This window comes from Vanellus vanellus, assembly GCF_965231255.1.
Source record: "Vanellus vanellus genome assembly, contig: HAP1_SCAFFOLD_527, whole genome shotgun sequence".
Lineage (NCBI taxonomy): Eukaryota > Metazoa > Chordata > Aves > Charadriiformes > Charadriidae > Vanellus > Vanellus vanellus.
In genome coordinates this window covers 79,531-101,559 of record NW_028128606.1, presented here as the reverse complement: position 1 = coordinate 101,559, position 22,029 = coordinate 79,531, and the positions used below count along the sequence as shown (strand labels likewise).

At 48.0% G+C, this 22,029-nt stretch overlaps 1 protein-coding gene across 1 annotated transcript in view; it reads right to left on the bottom strand.

The window, feature by feature from the left end:
* Positions 1-22,029, bottom strand: part of LOC309684147 (cell adhesion molecule-related/down-regulated by oncogenes-like) — a 55,350-nt gene that overhangs the window by 4,650 nt on the left and 28,671 nt on the right. The window contains exons 9-18 of the mRNA XM_082500101.1: positions 19,150-19,442; positions 17,109-17,286; positions 15,913-16,041; positions 13,941-14,147; positions 13,006-13,187; positions 11,535-11,640; positions 8,118-8,240; positions 6,306-6,533; positions 4,960-5,234; positions 1,025-1,104 (exon numbers count right to left, since the gene is read on the bottom strand). Coding sequence (XP_082356227.1) covers positions 1,025-1,104; positions 4,960-5,234; positions 6,306-6,533; positions 8,118-8,240; positions 11,535-11,640; positions 13,006-13,187; positions 13,941-14,147; positions 15,913-16,041; positions 17,109-17,286; positions 19,150-19,442 — 1,801 coding nt within the window. The remainder of the gene's footprint in view (positions 1-1,024; positions 1,105-4,959; positions 5,235-6,305; positions 6,534-8,117; positions 8,241-11,534; positions 11,641-13,005; positions 13,188-13,940; positions 14,148-15,912; positions 16,042-17,108; positions 17,287-19,149; positions 19,443-22,029) is intronic.

The window sequence follows — 22,029 nt, the reverse complement described above, 5'->3', positions numbered from 1 at the left end:
GAAACGGGAGCTCGTTTTCCCCAGGGACCAGCCGCGACACTGGTCTGGACAAAGCGGGCCCAGCTCTACCTGCGAGTCGCTAGCCCGTCTCCGTCACGCATACGCTTACGGAAGGAGGAAGAATTCAAACCCTATTATATTTTAAAAAAAGTAAACCCAGGAAAATAAACCGAACGGGTTTTCTGCCTTCGACAACACTTCAATTTCAACTCAACTTCTCCAGATGTACACCTCAAGGCAGCTAACGGTTTTAACAAGACCGAAAATTCAAAGTATGATTGAAAAAAATAAAAAAAAAAATCCAGAATTTACCGGTCAGAGCGGTCCAGCCTGCCTGACTTTCAGGCCTATTTTCAGTCATTAAAATAACTAGAGATTTAGTCAGAAGCCCAGAAGGATATTCTTTAAGAATTTCAAAAGTAAAAAAACCTAATAAAAATCCAGACTCCCAGCTACAGAGACAGAGTTTTCCCTTATTCTATACGAGAATCCTTTATTCTCCCGCAAGAACTGCATCCGACACCAACAACCGGCCCGAAGAACCTCAAATCCCATGTTTTACGGAGAATAGCACTGCGACAGCAGAGCTGTGACTCTAGTTCATTAGTGTTCTTAAGAGAACGGCAGGAAACGCGAAACGGAGAAGACCAATGAAATCCTATTTGACAAACTCCATATGGAATCATTTTGTTATCTCCAAACTGCAAAAAAAAAAAAAAAAACCCACAGGAAATCAGGTTTAAAAATAAAAAATTCCAGCGCTCAACCTGCCTCGCCGCTTAAACAGCGTCAGAGGAACACGCGGAGCAGAGTGAGCTCTGGGGGTTTAATAACTTGTTTTATTCCATCCCACGGACAATCGCCAACCGCCCTTCCTCGAGTCCCAGGTGACGTGGAGCTCCTCCGCCCCCTCGGCCAGGACCCAGGCTCTCGGCTTTCGTTTGCCCCAGCTTTAACGCAGCGCGCGCAGGGCGGGTTTGCGTCGGGGGAAGGTACCGCCTTCGGGGGGGGGGGTTTCCATCACCTGTTATTGTTCCGACAATTTCGGCAACTGATGCACTCCGTGGGGTCGGCCTGCGGCGCCGCTGTGTACATCCCGCCGCCCTGCAGCGGGAAGGATTAAAAAAATAAGTAAAATATTATTAATAATAATAATAATAAAATCAATCGCTATTTGATCATAGGAGAAATGGTCACCCAGAGCGGAGAAGGCAGTTCACAGAATCAGAGAATTGTCTAGGTTGGAAGAGACCCTTGGGATCATCGAGGCCAACCATCTACCCTACTCTACAAAGTTCTCCCCTACACCACATCCCCCAAAACCACATCTAAACGTCTCTTAAACACCTCCAGGGATGGTGACTCAACCACCTCCCCGGGCAGTCTATTCCAATGCCCGACCGCTCTTGCTGTGAAAAAATTCTTTCCTAATTTTCGGTCTAACTCTACCCTGTTGGAGCTTGAAGCCATTCCCTCTTGTGCTGTCATTAATTACCTGTGAGAAGAGACCAGCACCAACCTCTCTACAGTGTCCTTTCCAATAGAGAGTGATGAGGTCTCCCCTCAGCCTCCTCCTCCTCCAACTAAACAGTCCCGGCTCCTTCAGCCGCTCTTCGTAGGATTTGTTTGCGAGGCCCTTCACCAGCTTCGTTGCCCTCCTCTGCACTCCCTCCAGCACCTCTTGTATTGAGGTGCCCCAAACTGGACACAATACTCGAGGTGTGGCCTCACCAGTGCTGAGTACAGGGGCACAATCACCTCCCTCCTTCTGCTGGCCACGCTATTTCTAAGACCAGCCAGGATGCCGGTGGCTTTCTTGGCCACCTTGTCAGCCGCTTGTCAATTAGAACCCCCAGGTCTCTTTCTGCCCGGCAGCTTTCCAGCCACACCTCCCCAAGCCTGTAGCGCCGCAGGGGGTTATTGTGGCCCAAGTGCAGGACCTGGCACTTGCCCTTGTTGAAACTCATACCATTGACGTTGGCCCAATGATCCAATCTAAGTCTCTCTGTAGAGCTTCCCTATCCTCCTGGGAATCAACACTCCTGCTTAACGTGGTGTCATCTGCAAACTTGCTGATGATACACCCTATGTCCTTATCGAGATCGTCAACGAAGACGTTGAACAGAAATGGTCCCAACACTGAGCCCTGAGGCACACCACTTGTGACCGGCCACCAGCTGGATTTCAATCCATTGAGCACCACTCTTTGGGACCTTCCAGTCAGCCCGTGCTTGATCCAGCGCATCGTATGCTCATCCAGGCCGTGGGAAGCCACGAGAATTGGATGGGGGACAGTATCGAATGCTTTTCCAAAGTCCAGGTGTACAACAGCAACAGCCTTTCCCTCCTCCAAGATTCTGGTAATCTTATCATAGAAGGAGATCAGGTTGGTCCATAAACCCATGCGGACTAGGCCGGATCCCCCGGTTGCCCGTTATGTGGGTTTTGATGGCACTCAAGCCAGCAGTTCAGCGCCAGGCAGCGCCCCAAACCCTTTCGCTTCGTTTTCCAACTCTAACCACCTTCATCAATCTTCAGATGCGTGCCCCGTAACGCGGCCCGGCAACACTGCCCTATTATACGAAGCCAAGCGGAGGGGGTTCGCCAGCACGCCCGTCAGCGAAAAGTAAACAGCCGCAGCTTCGACGAGCCCGTGCGGTAATTTCCCTGGTCCCTTTTCAGCTCAATACGCTCAGGCTTAATTTACTAAACACACCGTAAATACGTTTATTTTTAACACCGATGACAGACGCGAAAGCAAATTGCTGTTCGTTAGCGGACTGTGCCCGTTGGGGGAGAGAGGGGGTTAGATTTGCGGGGCTGATGTCACAACACAAACCCATCCCACTTTCCTGTAATTACTCCGATTAGATGGGTTTACTTCGCTACGCTGATTTCTGAAACATTGAATATTTTTACAGATGGGGCAATTCCTTAGCCAGCAACGACTCTGGGCGAGAGGGATTTTGTGCTGTTAGTTTTGGCTGCGGGGGCCGTTACAAGCAAGTAAAAATGCCCAGATTAACACATACCTCATTGTTAAAGACTAAGCGGACACCGACGCGGCAGCCGCTGGAAAAGGGCGCCGCGGAGCCGGGCTACCGGGCTGCCTTTCAGGAGGGGAACCAGTTTGGGAAAGCTCACCCCATTTTTGCCATTTCAAAGGGTGGGTAACTTCTAACAATCCCTATTTCCGCAAAACCAGGGCTGATCCTTAAGTTTTTGAGGCTGCTATAGGCATTTCCTCAGCGCTCCCTAATTAGGCTTGATTGCCATCCCGGCCAGTTTCTCCCTTCCTCATTTACGCCAATCAACGAAACAATAAAGAGAGTCCTAACGAGGATGAGAACCTCCCGGTTCCTCTGCGCTGCCTCACCCGCGTGCCAGTCCCGCTCCTTCTACGTGGGAAAGAGATCGCGTGAACTCAAACTTTCTGCAACACGGAGGGGGGGGCAGGAAAAATAAAAAAAAATAAAAAAAAAAATAAAAAAAAAAGGCAAAACTCAAGCCAGTCGCAACCGAGATGGCGGCACTGCACGTCCCACCTCCAGCTGCGAGCGCCGAGACCCACGTCAGCACGTGCTCCGTGCAAAATCCATCCCCCCCCCCCCCAAAAAAAAAAAAAAAAAAAATAATCAAGAGGGATAAAACACCAACGCCAGCCCCCAAGCTTTCTCCCGGGTGAGCTTTTGAGCACCGCAGATATCTTCCCCTTCCCGAGGGTTCGTACAGTCGGAGACTTTTGGGGAGTTTCACCCATCGGGAGGCTGGACAGGTCCAAAAAAAAAAAAAAAAAAATAAAAAAACCCCAAAACCAAACACAGTTTGGGCCTCGATTGCTCTTGAAAGCGTCCAAAAAAGCGGCATTTCTCACTACACCAGCGGAGCAAAGACAGAATCGGGTGAAAACCCAACTGGTCTGGACTCAAAGCTGCAGTTTAACCGAAGTGGCGACTACTGTGCAAGCGCTAATTTGTTGTTCAATAAAACGAAGCGCTTGTGTTCAATTACCAACACAAACAATAGCCCCATTCCCCCCCCCCCCCCCCTCCAGAAACAGCATGGGTTATTCAGACTTTTGAACTTTTTCTTTCAGTTTTCCTGGGCAATGTTCACAGTTTTGAGTAAGTTTAGTAAGTCTGAATGCAAGCCATCTGTTTCCATAGACAATAATGAAATCATTATTCTCTCTTGGAAACGGGACGCATTTCAGCAAATGAAGTATTTTTCCACAGCATGCAAAGGCTGGATCACAGACTTAAATTAGTTTTTAATTTTATTTTCGATTTCAAAACAAACAAACCAAAAAAAAAAAAAAAAAAGAGCCTGTCTCAACAGTCACAAACAAGGGACTGAGGGGGAAAAAAACAAAACAAAACAAAAAAACACCAAAAAAACCCCACCCAAAACGCAGCGTTATTACGTTGCTGCATTTCAAGACGTATGGGGCATTTTATTTTATGGAACCTCCTGCTACATTCGTGCTTTGCCATAATTAATAGCATTGCTTAGAGTTACAGATCCGAAACAGGTGGGGGGGAAAAAAAAAAAAAAAAAACCCAAAAAAAAAAACCACGGGCGATCCATAAAGCTGCAGAATAAGCAGCTATAATTAAATCTATTTAACTTGAAGATTGAGAAATACCATATGTACAAGTAAAGTATCTCAGCCCAGGACCGAGGCGTTCTCAGAGCTGACATGCTGTTTGGAGGAGGGCAGAGGCAGATTTCCCAGAGTGAGTGGAATTCTTGCCGTCATCCGATATCCTCAAATGAAAACCACGATGTTTGTATCGCAAATATCAGCCCAGTTGCCTCCTCTGGGATAAGTAATTTAGCGGAACTGGCTGTTATCAATGGCTGAGTATTTCCCCCCCACCCCGAATTATGTCCGCTTCTCCAACCTCCGCGTAAATCCCAAGGTCTAGGCTGAGCCTTCCGCCCGCTGGAAGAGCTTACGTTCACAAGACGGTGGGGATGTTCGTAGTCCACGCGCGTCCTGGGCAAGGAGTCGCCGTGCCCCGGGTACAGCCCGGCTCCTCCCTTCACCATCCCGTTAACGCCGTTAGCAACTTTGTGATGGACGTGCGGACAGCCGTTGCTCGGGCCGCCGTTGCTTATGAAGTTTCTGTGGAGGCTGCCGTTGACTCGGCTGGTGCCGGGCAAGGTCGCGTACTCGATCATTTGCCCGCCGATATCCGCCCCTCGGTAGAGGTAGCCGGGAGGGTCGTACTCTGCAAGAGACGTTATCACCGAAAGCGTTATTTATTGCCAAATGAGAGGTTAAACCAACGCCTCTAAGAAACAAAATAAACTTCTTTTCTCTTTCTACAGCTTTTGTAAATTAACTGTAATAACTAAGTGCTTAGCACACAAACGGAGAAATGCAAAACAGACCCCTCCCGGAGAACAGACCGGGAACGCAGGTCCGAAAAGACTCAGCTGACGTCAGCCACTACGAAGAGCGTCCTAAAACCAGGCCATTCGTATAATCCATAGGCCCTTTGCCGTCTGCTGCAAACTGCTTCCAGAAAATCTCTCCGGGCCGCAGCTGAAGACGTTATCTTATCTCGCAAGAAGTTTCGTTTCATTTCCCTTTGTCAGAGAGCAAGGACGTTTCAAAAACAACCACGGGCTGCGCAAAGAGCAAGGCTGATTTCGGCGTTACGACCAGAAAAAGCGAGCGAGGGGATTCTGCCAGCGCGGCATCGTTTGGCGGGTACAGAGCGCCTTGCAGAGCACGCTTAAGCGCCAGCACGTCTGCTCAAGGCTCCTAATCGCAAACGGACGGGTTTTCCTCATTAACACCTCTCTAAAAGACTCGGACATTGAGCGCCATTGTACTGCGGAGGGACTGAGAGGTAACAGGGGACTTCTCCGAGTGCTGCGAGTTCTTTTTCTTTCCAGATATACGGGAGAGATCCGGGGTTTAAGCCTCCCCGTTTTAACAAGTACTTACGATTACACGCAAGTTCTGCCAGCGGCAGACACCTATGCAGGTGCTTAAAGTTAAACACAAGCTGAAGAAACTTTGCCCAGGCGTTTCACGCGCCGTTCTGCGGGTGAAGCTGCGGCAATGCGAGCATCGGTGCAAAGAAACCGAGATGCTGCTGCTCTTAAAAAAGAAAACAAAACAAAAAACCACTCAAATCCTCACCTAAGGCACACCTAGGATGGACGAGTCTAAATAAATGCCAGTTGGCTTATAGCAGGAAACCGCTTCCCCTTCATAAAACGTAATAAGAACGTTACTAATTCTACTCCGAGAATATTCTCATCGTGCCAGGAAACCAGAAATCACTCACTCTGCATGGCGTTTTGCTGGCGGTTCTTCCACAGGCACATGGCGATGAAAACGATGAGAATAAGGACCATCACGCCAAGGACGCAGCCCACGATCAAGTAGAGCATGTCACTGCTGCGCACGGGGCCGTTGGAAGGACCAGCTCCGCTTCCCCCAACCCGGTCGGGGGGATTCGGTGGCGTGCTCAGGTCCTTCACCGGATATTCGGATGCTCCCGGCGTGCGTTTCACTGGGCGAAAGAAGAGACAAGTATGGGTACGTTCGCTAAATGCGTTTTATAATTGTGTTTTTTTCATAACGAAGTGAAAATAATAATAACGACCGCCGAGCTCGAATCCTAATGCCTCAAAGGGAAAGCTCCCAAGTCAATATTAAAACCCATAACGAGAAGGCCAACTACTATTGGGTAATAACTATTTGCCTTGGAAAACGGTTATTATCCAGCTTGCTAAGCCTCTCATTGAGGTCACTCGAAACTTTAACGAGCAACTCGACATACGCGTGGCTAGAACTGCACTAACCCCCAACTCGAAAGAGCGCAAATCTTTCCACTTCTGAGGTCAGGAGAAACCACAACATGCATTTCTATCGCCTAACCGCTGCCAGATGACCTGCTTTTTATCTGACGTGAACCCTGCTAACCCCGCTTTCAAAACCATACTATTTAAGATACTAAGAGCTGAACAGAAAAATCCCCGAAAACGAGATGCTAGGCTAACCCAGGAATCAAACGTACAACTCGTTTGCAGCTCGGATTCATTTTCGTTTGACGCCAAGAACCGGCAAGAGGAGCCCGGCTTCGGGGGCGAAGGTGGTCGGAGAGACACAAGCACCTCCGTGCAGGTGAGTTGGATAAGCTGGATCGCCCCCATAAGCCTGGAGGAGACGCATTTTAAGGAAGAGCCGGTACGAACGACAGATTACATCTTGCCAAGTTTAAAATTAGGGAGGAAAGTTCCATTCCTCACAGGAGGAAGACCAACCGCGCGTGTGGCCCGAAACCCTGCAGCTCCCAGCCCTTCTTTCAAAGGCTTCGCTCCTAACTTCGCTAAACGTTGATGCTTCTGCTCCTACAGGGCTTTTCTCCCTTTTTTTTTTTTCTTTTTAAAAAAAAAAAAACCAACATTTTTTCATAGCACTGCATTTGAAGTTTACCGTCTGCATTTTCCCTTTACAGCCTTACTTGGTTTTAGAGATTAAAGGAGACAGGAATTCTTCGCAAAATAAATGTGACTGCCATATCTGACACTTCCAGAGAACAGTACAAACTTTGTGCCAGAGGCACGCAGGATTAGGGATGGAGGCAGCCAACGTAACCATCAATGGCTGTGGTCTGCACTTACACAACGTGTCACAGAGCCCCGAAGACAGAAAACAGACGTACAAATCAATTCTGTCATCTTCGAGAGCGTGGTTGTTCTCCTAAGGAGAGGCTATCAGCACCGCAGAAGAAAAAAAGAAAATAAAAAAAAAAAACAAAAACCACCAAAAAACACCAGCCCAGAACAACAATACTATCTCTTAGGCTGGGCAAACCCGCAGAGTTTTGCTAAGAGCCTTTCTCGGGAGCGCAACGTATCAGTTTCCATATGTTCAAAACAATCCCAGCTTCAGAAGACAAAACAATCCTCCAAAACATTCCAGAAAATTACTGTCTTCGTGGCGCCGAAAAAAAAAAAAAAAAAACAAAAAAAAACCACAAAAACACACACCCACAACCAAAAAACACCCCCAAATTCGACGCAGAGGCTCTTTCACGCCACAAAACCGCCACCTTCACGCGGTCCCGCAGGCGGGCGACGGCGGCGCTCACCTTTGGTTTCGCAGATCATCACGTTGCTGTACTCGCTTTCACCACCTTCGTTATAGCACTGCATTTTAATGTCGTACGACGTTTCCGGCTGCAGGTGATTTATCAAGTGCCATTGCTTCGTACCTATGGGGGGAGAGAGAGAAAAGAAAAAATTTAAAAATAATCAATCAACTGCATTTCGTTTACTCGCACGAGCCAGAATTAGGTATGAGTACATCGCAGCGTCTCTATAAAATACAGGGGGTTTACAGCACAAAAATCTTTCAGGCTTATGTGAAATCGTTACGACGCGCGTTGTCTTGGGAAATAGATTCTTAGAGGAACCTTTTGCTGAATAAAAGTGTGGAAGGGTTTCGCTATTTTCAATTTTTAATTTTTTTTTTTTAATTTTTTTTTAAATATCTTTCTCTACAAACCCCAGAAGTCATTGAACTACAAAAACCAGACATCCAAGCTTCCAGCATCTGTTAACTTAAAAATCAAAATTTCTGGGTGTCTCAAATACGTTACGGATGAAAAATTGGGTTTAGGACGGCTCATGCTAGCTATTTACAACACTCGGGGCAAATAACAAGGAAAAACCGGCACAGAAAACAGGTTAAACGTGGGACAGGGGAAAAACTCCCCCGTGATAAGACCCTCTCCCGCTTTGCCGTCCCGCAGGATCCTTAAAGACGGGAGGTACCAACCGGAGCCGCCCCTTTTCGCGGGAAGGATACATCTGGGCTGCTCAGCTCCGCCGAAACCGCAAATAATCATCGAACGTGCGGTTTATTAAGCGTACCGGGAAACCAAATTAGCCAGCGAGGCTGTTGCTCGCGCTGCAATCTCCTCTACTAGGACGGTTTTAGGCATCTCTGGCTCCCGGCCAGCGTTTCATTTAGACACCCTCCTGAAGTACTGAGCGCTTCAATATAAATCACTCTCAGTTTTTACTTTCACGGGCTTGTGACAAATTTTAATAAACAGCGACCCTTTTCTTTTTTTCTTTTTTTTTTTTTTTTTTTTTTTCTTTTAAGGGAGTTTAATTAACTGTTTGAGTGCTCTTTAATCCCTCTTGGAAAATACCACCTTGAACTGTTTCCACTGTTTCTAAGAAGCTGTCATACCACCTACTGATTTAAGCATTAATAAAAAATAAAAAAAAAAAAAAAAAAGCCAATTCGGCTGGTGGGGACTGCGTTCGAATCTCCCCCCTCCCCCCCCCTCCAGGACACAAACCCGGGTGCAGATATTGGGGTCTCCAGGAGGACCCCATCTCGGTTTTGGGAGGGGAGGCCCAGCACGGTCCCAGTTCCATCCCTCGCACGCCCATGGGCGAGGGCGGACAAGCCCTGGGCTGAAGCTGGAACCGGCCTTGCCCTAAATCGCACGTTTTTTTCCCCCCCAAGATTCATAACTCGGTTTTCCCGTCGCCCCCGCCCCCAAGCATTCCTTTCGGTAATTACTACACCAGGTTTTAGGTTTCCGCTTCAAACCATTAGTGGAACTGGAATCAGTACAGGCACTTTAACTGTCCTCTCCATGCACCATTAGCGAGGAAAAACATTTAAACAACTGACATCAGACTGCATTTACATTTAAAATTCAATCTCCCGGACCCTCGAAAGAGAGAAATTCAGCCCATCAGTGCAGATTTGGCTTTGCTTTTGCTTAAAGCTGCTGAAAAATACCGAGGAGCCACCCGAGTCAAGCTTTTCGCTTGTTTTTTTTTTTTTTTCTCTTGAAATAAAATCTGATTTTGCCTGTAGCAGCATTTATAAGGGGGGGGGGGGGGGGGAAGTTTTCTGCGGAGTTTTGAATGTCTCGAAAGACAAGACTTAACAGGAAAGGGTAAGGAAAGCCTACGGCAAGTCCTTGGCTAATACAGGCATCCCACCACTCTTTCCACAACTCATGCAGTCATTTCAAGATAAAATTCCCTGTCAAAAAACAGACAGATTAATTCAAAGGTAACGGGGGGGGGAGGGGGGGGGACGGGGGGACGGACGACCCAACATGAAGAACAAGTGATTTACGGCAAAAATACCTCGAGTCACATGTTCCTCTACATATTTCACATCCAATGCTTCCAATCATGCTTTCATTGAAAGTAGCTCTCTCTTTCTCCCCCCCCCCCCCAAAAAAAAAAAAAATTTAGGGGAGCGCAGTCAAGAAAAAAGTTTTAAGTTTAAATATTTCCACCCAATGAGGTTTGTGTTGCAAACTTTGGCAGAGCAGAGCAGCTGCTAATGGTTTCAGAGTGCCACAAAGAGTTCAATACACACACACACACTCTCTCTCGGAAAAAAAAAGAAGAAAAAAAAAATCAGAAACAAGCTAATTTCACAGCACAGCAGAGCCCGCTTAAACAGCTAACTGCTTAGCCTATAAGATTTATAAACACACAAGTTTCATCCAGCACAGGCTAAAATACATTTGGGGATGAAGGCGCGGACTGCATAAGCTTCTTTAAAGCAACGCAGCTCTGGATCCGTAACGGCTTTGCAGCGCGCAAAAGCTGATGCCACGCATCAAAGTACCGTGCGGAGTATTGTCTAGCAGGGGAAAATTTTCAAAATAAAGGCCCGTTCCTCTTGCGACTGAAATAAATGAGGGGGGAAAAAAAAAAAAAAAAAAAAAAAATAATTCACGTCATCGGGACGGAATGAGATCACTACGTTTATTCAGCCCAAGCAATAAGGACATTAAGTAAAATATTTTTTAAAAGGGTTTTCCACTTCTGGACTAATATAGACATTATCTAATAACTTCTTCCAGGAAAACGATGATCTAATACGCACAGGGGAAAAAAAAAAAACAAAAACCCAAAAAAACCACACCAAACCAAAAAACCAGAACCTGATTAAAAGGCAGAACGAAGCACAAACATACCTGCGTCTGCAGCGTACGGCAGCACTTGAGGCTAAAAGTAACTTCCTTCTAGCGGGATAAGCAATTAAGCAAGGTAAGAGGAGAGAAGGCTAATTACACACAAGGTGCCGCCTGGCTTCGAAAAATCCGTGCTGGGCTAAATCGGCTTAAAAGCCAGGTAGTTATTGGCAGAGTCTGTAACGAGGAAGCGCTGCCCCTGGGTTAAAATCTCGTTTACGCGGCTTTCTCCTTCCTCGACTACTTTAAGCTAAACCAGTTTAGAGAGACCTACGTTAAGGATTTGCGGCAGCGTAACGCGCCAAACTTAAACCCGGTGTTTAGTTCTCAAGTTTCCACGCAGGAGAGGCTTCAGGAGGAAGAAGCACGTTCACGCGTGGGCAGAATTTGACGTTAGGTAGTTGAGCTAGCTACTTCCGCGACATAGATTGTAAAGACCTCGTTTGGGAAAAGCGGTTTAGATTTCGTATAAACACAGCCAACGCGGCTACGTGATGTTCTTCCCCATCGAGCAGCGTTATTAAGCACGCGTATACCGCGCTGTACCTTCTACGATATCCCTCTTGTAGTCGCTATCGTTGTCGCTGTCCGTAGGCCGATAATAGATATAAAATCCTTGGATGGGCGTGTTGTTGTTGCTTGACGTGATATACTACAAGAGGATTCGAAAAGACCGCGTTAGAGAAGAAAAATTTTATCCCGGTCCCGCTGGGGCCATCATCGCCGTAAAAAAAAAAATACGCGGGTTTTTTTTTTTAAGGAGGTCAGGCAAGCAAGGTGGAGGGGGGAGGTTTGCACGGAAGCTACGACAGAAAAGGGGATTATCAGTTGCCGGGGTCGCGTAGACGCAGCTAAGGTGGAGCGCAACGCCGGGGGGGTTCTCACGGGGCCGCGGGGAGAGCATCCCGCCACTGAACTCCTCGCAGCAGCGGGGGGGGGTGAAAAAAAAGGGAGGGTGGCGCGGGGACAAGCGGCTGAGCTGGGGATGACACTGTCCTCTCACATCACTTAACCGTCAATTAGGGTTTGACCACGAACGGCCCGAAAACGCACGCGATGAATGGAAAAAAGTTAAGACCATTTTTACTTCAGAAAGAGAGTTAAGGTCACTCTAAAACTCGGCTCGAGAATATTTGACTGCAAGTTACGCGGCCTCCTGAGGAACCAGAGGTTATTTTAAGTTTATTATCCTTAACATCTCTTAAGGCTGAGCTAGCAGAGCAAACTAACACCGGGAACTCTGCACGTTAAATCCTCCAAAGTCCACCAGGGGGGTTAGATTTCAAAACAAGAGCAAAGAATTTCTGTGGGTTTCAGTAAGGACTTTAAAAGTACTTGTTTACAAAAGACGAGGTAACAAGGGGGAAAGGAGAACGTTTCTCTAACGCGAAACCCCTACTGGCCGCGAGGGAAGACGGCGGGTTTTAAAACGCAGCGCCCGCTTCCAGCCATCGCAGCCTGGATTGACAAAAGCAGCAGGAACCGCAGGAAACGGAGCCAACTCGCTCGCGACTCACGGCACCGAGAGGGGTTTGGACAGAGTTAAGCCCGCTGGTGCCTCTCGATACGTCCGTGCCAAAGCAGGTGGACTAAGGCGGCTGCAGCCTTTCACCGGAGCTGCCAGTGGGGCTCACATCTGGCGTAAGCCGAGGAGGCGCTGCGTTGGCACCCCCAGGGAGAGCTGGAAGGGGAGAGCGAGGCGGAGGAAGGCTGGGAGACAGCGCAGGAGGCAGCGAACAACCGACAGGGCTGGCGAGGAGGAGGAAAAAGGGGTGGGAAACGGGGGGCAAAAGGGCTCGAGAGGCACACGGCCCCAGCAGCTCCCCAGTTCTACCATACAAGCGCGATGTATCTTAAGCCGCCGGTAGGAACGAGATCCTCGCTGAGTCTCGGGGGGGTTGGGGGGGGCAAAACCACCACTCACTGCTCTGCAATGGGCTTTTAAGCCTCGACTTTTAAGAGCCAAAGCTGTAAAAATTGGTCCGCAGCTGTGAGAACAGGAGACAGTTATACCTACCGTCCATTTTAGCATGATCTGAGTGTCGCTGATGGCTTCGGTATAAGCAATGTGAGGTCCTGCGATAGGGCGGTTGGAAAACCGGTTGGTAAATCCGGCTACTTGGTACGGGCGAGAGGCTGCACTGCGTGGGCTCTCCCCGTAATTGTTCACGGCAATCACACGGAACCTATACATTTCTCCTTTTAAGGAAAAAAAAAAAAAGGGGGGGGGGAAGAGAGAAAGACGACTTTGTAGCAAAACAAGCACTAGAAACAGGATTCAAGGAGAGACCAAACAGATTTCTGCACAACATCCAGTTAGAAAAACTGCAGGACTCATTGCCACGACTCACGTGGACATCAGAAATACAAACAGCGTCTGAAAGCGACGAGGGAAACTCACTCCAGAAAAATCCACAGGTTATTACACGCAGAGATGGAGACGCCCCCATCAGCTCAGGAAGTCCCTCAACCGCAAACTGGTGAGCGCCGAGAAGATGCCTCAAAGGACACCTGTCCTCATCTGTTCCCCCTACTCTCCCCCTCTTTCCCCAAGCTTTCGGGGCTGAACTCGGGGAGAAATCAGGACAGATGTTTTTCCATGAATGCATTTTTCTCTTTTTGTGTTTTGAGTGCTTACTAGAAGGACAATTAAGTTAAAAATAGCAATAATACACAACCCTCCTCTCCATGTGAACAAGTATTAAATTATGGTGTTTTTCCCCCCCACACACACTTGGAAAACCAGAAATCAACTTGAATTCATGTAACGAGCTCCTATTTCACACGCACAAATAAAACCAAACCCAACCGACCAGAAACAGGATCATCCAAGCAGAAGTTAAAAACGAAACACCCAAAGAGTTGCAGTATTCTCTCAGCAGCAGCGCAGCCATCTAAGCAAAGCCAACAGCAAAAAAACAGCCGTGGTGAAGGAAAGATCATTTTGGATACCTGGCTCCAAGTTACGAACTTCCACCGACAGCTTGGAAGGAGAAATGTTCTCAGCCGCAATTAGCCAGTCGCTGTTTCGACCCAGGCGTTTATACTCCACTTTAAAGGCAGTGATGGGGGAGCCACCGTTCGCCCGTGGTATCCACGTGACGTAGACGGATGATTCTGAGGCTGTGGAGATCGTGGGTCGGTCAGGAGCTTCTGGAACTGGAATGAGAAATTCAGTTACAAGAGGATTAGAGTCAGCTGAAACTTCGTTTTCCGTAGCAACCCATTCAACTAGTTGCGGATGGTTCAGTAAGACTTTATGTATTAACGAGGAGAATCTTAAATCCTCCCGTAATAACTACTCTACTCCCCTTACTCTTCTGGAAAAGATGCTCAAAGAGGAGAAAACAGAGGGATCAATTACTTTATCAATGGAATAACCCCCCAAAAAAAAAGATACGGTGTCGCACTACCCCAACCCATCTCTACGTGGAAACGGAAACGTATACTAAAGTGAACAGGAAAAATCCGGTTATCATTTTCGAAACCCCGAAACTCCCCCCGAGACCTGACGAAGACTTCAACCCATCCGTGTCAACGAGCACCGTATCGCCGCAGAAAGGAGAACGAAGAGCAAACAAAGCGTGCACGAAAGGATATACTTACTGAACTCACTTGAAGTTACAGACAGCAGTGGAACAGAGAGAACAGAAAGAGGCGGCGTTAGTAAATCGGGCGATAACCGTTCTGACAACCGATGAGAGCTGTAAGGCTTTACTAAACTAGTTCGTATTCATTAACTCGGAGCCGGTCACCGACGAGGGGAGGAACTGAGCAAGGACCAGCAAGCCAGCAGCTTTTGGGGGGCACGAAGCAGGACGAGCACTTGCAGGCGGGCGCACACAAAGCGTCCCCTTGTGTGGCTCCTCTGATATTTAGCACCGTCACGAGCGTGTGACGCTCCGTCACCTGCGTTATTAATAAACCTCTCCGTTCCCCTTTGGTTTCAGCCAAACTTTAGACACCAAATCACCTTTGAGGTCACAGCCCCGGAGTAAATTTGCCTGAATCAGGCCCCCGAGTTCCAAGGCTGGGGTGGGCGAGAAAAAGGGCTATAAACATGCTGATTTCACTGGAAACCAGGCTGCAAATCACACCTACTGGGAAGCGGTTGTATCTCCTTGCCGTCAGAAATAAGGCTGTCCCTGGGAAGCCGCAAGAAAAGGTCGAGAACAAATACGGGCCCCTTCAAGAACTTAAAAAACTCTGACATGGGCATCCCCCATTTCCCCCTCTTCCTCTGGATCTTTCGCAGTGGAAGAGAAGAGGAAACCCAGAGTGTTTAGCAAAAAAAAAAAAAAAAAAAAAAAAAAAAAAAATGGAACGGCAAGTTTAAATAGGAGCAGCAAGAACCCGGGTTACACGCAAAAAGGCACAGTTGGTTTTTGGTTTTGGTTTTTTGTTTTTTTTTTTTTTTTTTTTTTTTGAGCACCACGCGTGCCAGGTAACAGCATCCTTGAAAATATTATACGTCCACTGGATTGGGGCGCGTTCGCTAAATCCGGAGCTTCAAATACCCCACCCACAGATGCCGAAGAAACGCGCTACTACTCGGTGACTTAACATTGCCGGGGAAACCCGAGGTATCGAGGCAGGCAGGTAAAATGCCAACTCACTTGAGCGGAATAAGGCAGCCCTTCCCTTAGCCCCAAAGTACAAACTATGATTATTTTTTTTTTTTTTAACTCTGGAAACACGCAGAAGAACAGAAAAATCTAGCAGATGCCTGACCTCACTCACGGAAGTCCCACAAGAGAGGAAAAAAAAAAAATAAAAATAGCCGTAACAAAGCAGCCCAGGGAATAAATAGGAAATCGAAGAGGTAATACAAGGACCTAGAGCAGCAATAAACACGAGTTAACTTAGATGCGTCTGTCCGCAAACAACTTTTAAATCACGGATTACAAACCACCCATAGCCCTACCTCCGCTGTGTCGAGACGGGTCTGGAAGGACGACACCGAAATTATTCGTCCCTTCGTGAACGACGGGATGTTTAGGAACGCCGGCTGGTGGAGACGGAGCCTGAGTGTTTTTGGAGGACGACGTTCTTTCTAAAGAAACATTCGATATACAGTGCGTCAGCTCAGGGATTGGATAAGAAAACGCTGTTCGTTGCTTCTCACCGTACGCTCAATCACTGGCTACCAAAGCCCCGGCTCCAAATCACAAATTAAGCAGTCAGGACAGCAATTAGGGAGTTTCCTCGTGGGAGCGAGAGAGGGGACTTCCCCAAAACATCTCGCTTCGGGGATAAATGACCGTTCATCCACGGCAGTACGCGCTTTGCGGGGACGCCACCGGCTCCGGCCCGGGTTTCAAAAGCCTCCTCTCATCCCAAAATTACAACAGGTGGTGAAAACCGCAGGGCGAAGTCCACGTCTCGAGAAAGAGGTTCAATAAAAACGCTACGGAAGCTGCGTTTGGCCACGGCCGGACCCGGGCCACCAGGCTGAGCAGACTTCTGGCCTGTGGCGGTACGTACGTATCACGAACTCGCAGATTTCACAAATACGTTACATCCTTAGTAAAATTTTAAGCTACCGGTTCTTGTACATCGGTATGAGAACCGTCGGTGGTTGTTCGCACGCTTCAGAGCGAAGCCACCGGCCTCCCGTGCTTGAAAGATAGAAATCGCTTTGATTAGAAACGCTCTTTTGCTCGTCGCTGTCTGCGCGCAGCTACGGGCACAGCTGGTTTCTGGGCAGCTGAGAGATTTTCACTACAGCTTCTGCAAAGCAAACCAGAAGCAGCTTTCGCTGATCTCTTGAAAATCCGATGGCGCGGAGAACTTCTTTTTGCGATACTCTGAAAAACCTGAACAAGGACAAGCTGCTCCCCGACTTCGCTCCTTTAAGCGAGAGGAACCTCACGGTATAAATCTTTAATAATCATCCCCAAAAGAATATCATCAAGCTTTTAACAGCTTTTACTTACCGACAGCGATGGTAACGCTCAGGAAATTTTGCCCCGCGGCTATTTTAGTTATTAGAGGCCGCTCTTTAGCGATTAAATGGCAGAGCGTTCCATATACGGCTTGAGCAGACAACGTAATTTAATGCAATTTAAACAAATGTCCTCTCGAAGGCGTAGGACACAGGGAACATTGTGCTGCGCCTACCTTTGCTGGTGCGAAACGTCAGCATAGCGGGCTGGCCTTCGCCAGCAGCGCTCCTCGCCACCATTAAAACTTCGTACAGGCTGGAAGGCTCCAGCTCGGTGAGCCGCAGCTCGTTCTCGCTGCCAGGGACACGCACCGTCTGCCAGCTTCCCACCGCGCCGCCGACGCCGTCGTCCAGCTGCGCGGGACAGGGAGAGGCGGCTCAACATCAGCAGCACAGAACCCGACGTAACGCTCAAAAACCCCTCAGCGCTTTCAGCATCCGAGGAACCTCCGTCACTCGCCAAAAAAAACCCAACTCCTTATGGTTTCCTACATCTACCTATGGTTTGTCGCCACGCGCTCCTGCCACAAATCGGCACTTTTCAACTACCTTCACGGGGCTCCTTCGATAAACTTGACTTATTTTCCCCCTCTCCATACACAGGCGTGCACTTGTCTTTGGGGGAAAAAAAAAAAAAAGGGTCATTTTTATTTGTGGCTAAAACTAGCAGGAGACCAAATGGTTTTAAAGGCTTCAGTCGGTCTTTAGCTGGCAGCGTGTGGGACCTTAGAGGGCCGGACCCAACACCCTAATGAGAAAGATACATTCCCCGAGCTATCCCAGCTTTTCCTGTACTTCGGCAATTTAAAAATATTTATTGGCTGAAATGGGCGACAAAATTATGTCTTAGTTATTTCTTGAGGTTGAAAAAGAAAAAATAAGTTCAGCAGGGAGACTGAAGTTTTGGGTTTTATTAATGCATGTTTCTTTTCTTTTTTTTAAATTTTTTTTTTTTTTTAATTTAACAGTCAACTCACCATCTCCATTTAAGAAAGGGAAGAGATTCAGGGTAGTCTCTTAATGCTTGACCTTTACAGGAAAACACTACCCCAAATCCCGAAGGAAAAGACAAAGACTCTACCAAAAATAAACTACTAAACAATATAAGACTTTAATAAAACATGGAAGGCAGATCTAAATGCTGCGGATTATCAAAGGTTATGCCAGAGGTCTTTGTTCCGAGTATTTTCTTCCGAAACAACCACTCTTCTAAGGCTCTTATTCCCCCAACTTTTTTTTTCCCCCCCCCGCCTCTTTAAAAGAGGGAAAATCAATACAATAATTTAACGACACAAAGAGAACACCACCCTAAAAAAAAAACAACACACCACAAAACACAACACACGGCAAACTCCCTATGGAGAAATGCCCGAGTGAACACATTTAAGGTGGAAAGGATTGTTATGAGTGAAGGGTAAGCATCAAAAAGGTCAAAGAAGTATTCAAAGCTTTCCGTGCTTACGTGAACCAACCACCTTTGGATGAGAAACTGTATCAACAGACTTTGGCACCGGGTTTTCAGGAACTAACAGGTCAAAAAAAAAAATTTAAAAAAAAAAAAAAAAAAATCTAAGCCTTCCCCCCAGGCTAAGACAAGATCAGGATGTAGAGGATTAAAAAGCTTATGAAAAATAAACCAAACAGCTTTGCCATGCAGAAAACTCTTTGCTTGGAAGAACGGGCACAGGCATCGCTCGGTTCGGATTTGAATCAGAAGAGCTGACCCGCTGACACACCACGTTTTAGGGACACGCTAGGTATCCGCTTAGGAAATTTTAGTTCACCTTTGCATTTGGCAATTTCAGTTTAACAGCGTCTCTTTGGGACGCAGAGTAACAAACTCTTTGACACAGCAGGCCAACGCCGGGCTTCCCTTCCGACCTCAAACGTACTCGCCAGACTCGAGCCGGCACGGACGCGTTTTTAACATCGCTGAAGTGCATTCAACGTGCCCTGGAGCCCCATTCCCCACAGACCCTAACGGTACTGTAAAGGAAATAAAAGCCCGGGCTCCGCTGAATAAATCTCACTTCTAACTAGATAGAACGGCGTACTCGTGAGCAGCTTCAGTCGGCCCTAAACCGAGCTGCCTGGGCGGCCACGGTAACGTTGCGCTTCACCCGTATTCCCTCTCCGGCCCCGACACCACGTTCTTGTCCCCGGAGAAACCTAAACCAACGAAATCCGTCTGCTTCGATGGCTACGGAGAAGCGTTACCTTGCGGTATTTCACGAAATAGGCGTTGACGGGCGAGCCCCCGTCCCTCCCCGAACGCCACACCAGGTTGTACGTGTCCGGCTTCAGCGTCTGCGGGGGGCTGAGGATGATGGGGGCTTCGGGGGGAGCGGCGGCATTCGAGGCTTTTTCCGTTGCAGCTGCACCCGAACGCCATTTTGTCGGAGGCGCGCTCGAAAACGCCCGTTCTGCCCCAAAACCACCGTGGCTTTCATCGCTCTGGGCAACCTCCGCAGGAGCCATTTCTTCCGCTTTCGTGCCCGTTTCTAAAGGAGCTGCAAAGAGAGGAGCCTGGTTACACCTTCACGATGACGTCCGCTCGCCCCAGCGCAGGGGGGGGGACACTAAAGTCATTTAACAGCGTCATTTCCAAACCAACCCCACTGCAAAAAAAAAAAAAAAAAACAGTTTGAGAGATGCCTGCACAGACCCGAGCCCGGTGCCAAGCTGTGCCCTTGTGCTCTGGCTTTTATTTTATTTTATTTTTTTTTTTTCAGAGCAGAACAGTATTTTTTTGTTTGTTTGTTTGTTTTGAGGGGGGGGGGGGGGGGTTTTACACAGTAGCAAAGAGAGAAAACCTGAAACGTGACACCCGCAGGCACGGTTAGACTAGCGCCTCTGATAAATTAAGTAGTGGCGATGCACATTAAAAGGAAAAAATAATAATATACAGCTACACTAGTGACACAAACGGAGTACTTTTAAATTAATCGCAGTTGTACAAGGAACTTTTCATGGCCTGAACTGGCGCGCGCACAAGAGGACATTCTCCTGCCTCAGTTTCTGAGGTTTCGGCTGTAATTTCGATCAGCTTCGAAAGCTGTACGACTCGGCTACTTCATTTGAAAGTTTATGCCGAGAATAAACTCGGTTTACAGGCAGATCTAACGTGCAATTTAATACCAACGCATTTCTAGAAATCCCGCTCCAGCCTCCTCCATCCTATTTACTTTGCCTGCTATGAAAAAAAGAAAAATTATATATATATATATATATATATATATATATAAAATATCAGTAGTAAAGGGGCCGCGAGACAAAAAAAAAAAAAAAAAAAAAAAAAAAGCCCTGTTCAGCTGACGTGGGGCTTCTCAGCATTCCAGGCAGGAAAGGGGTGGCAGGTTGGACATCTGAGATTATCCAGGACAAGTAAACGTCAGTGCTTAAACCCAGAACGTTTGGGAAGCGGCGCGGCTCCCTCCAGGTCGCACGCTGCAGCGCCGAGCCCGCCAGATGTTCTTAGCCCCGTCCGTCCTTTCGGATTTGTGTAGGTTTACGTTACGTGCCGGGGTCTGGAAAGGGGAAGGGAATGAAGGGAACTTGGTTTACAAAACAAACAAATTCCTCGGTAACGTAAAGCCCAGGCAGCCTTCGCCTGGCTGACTCGGATTCCTCCAAACCTCCATTAAAATACCAGCAGCAAGTGTGGTTGCTATTTTTGGCCGCTTTTTTTTTTTTTTTTTTAAAAAAAAAAAAAAAAAAAGCTGGGAAGGAAAAGTTCTCTTTTCAAATTGAAGACACGCTCTCAGCAAGCGTTCCTCGTTTGTTCCTTCCTATTTATTTAGCGGTGCCGCAAAGCTGGGAGATGGGAAAAAGGGAACAAAGCGGGGAGGACGTCCCCAAAACCAAAGACGGAGTTCACTAAAAAACGTCAGACACTCCTCGGAACGATCTCCGAGCGAGGGGGTATCTACCACTGTCAGCCGAGCGACGGCGAAGGGATGCACCGCCGCGTGTTAATATTGGAAACAAACGCCGCATCCGCCGGAGGAGGCAGAAGGCCGACTCGTCGTGGTGGACCCGGAGGATCTGTGGGTGGGCACAGCGTGGTTTGACGCCCGCTGGCACGGGGTGGGGGGAAAACGGACTCTCGCGCGTGGAGAATTCGTTGCGGTTTAGGCTGGTGACAGGAGACCTGCCGTCGTCGCTGCGTTTATTGCCGCGAGAGGGGAGACGTCGACAACCGGCGAGTAGCGTGTAATTTTATTTTTTTTGCTTCGCAAAACAACCGCCGGGTAACAATTTCCATTATGCAAATGCAGATCTAAGCTCTTTTTGCTAAGTTTCTGGCGTAATTGCTACCCATATAAACCATCGGCCTTCCGTGCGCTGCTGTGTCATTATGCAACTTTTTTCGGCTGTTGCTTTTAGTGCCATCCCTTCACCCTTCACCACCGAGACCTACTCTTCTTCCTCGGCTTCCCAGCCCCACCACGAAAGACCAGCAGCACCGAGCTGGGTCAGACCAGAGGCTGTATGCGCCCCAAATCCTGCTCCTGACCGCAACCAGAACGTCCCAAAGTTGGGCATTACAAGAACGTGACGTTTCATAGCTTTTACTCACATTCTCCGTAATAACCACTGTTTTACAGCCCGTTCCCGTGTCTCCCCTGCAGCCGCCTCGTTGTTCCACTGACCTTAAACCTCACTGATGTTCAGCTAAATTTCCTCAGGCAAGAGCTGAGAAACTTAAAGACACTTCACGTAACTAAAATCGGTATCTCAGTTCTTGCGAAGGGAACCCAGAGGGGACTTAAACCTTTTCTTAACATCACACAACGTTCCGATGCGAAGAAAGGAAGGAATCTCTCTTTTCCATCTCGCCTTTCGCTTAAGAACTGTCTTTTCCTCGTAGAAAAGTCAAGAACCCATCTCTTCGGCCTCTCCTCCTGCCGAAAAAAACTCTTCCGCGCCCCTACGAACGCACCTGCCGCACTTCCCAGCGCCTTTGCTGGTTCTTCTACCGCCCTTGTCGAAACAGGGCCGCAAAGACGCAAGCGGATTTCAACCCGCTGCCACGGCCCGGGTCCGCACGGCAGCAGAACAACCTTTCTATTTCGTCTCCGCTCCTTAGGAGCTCTG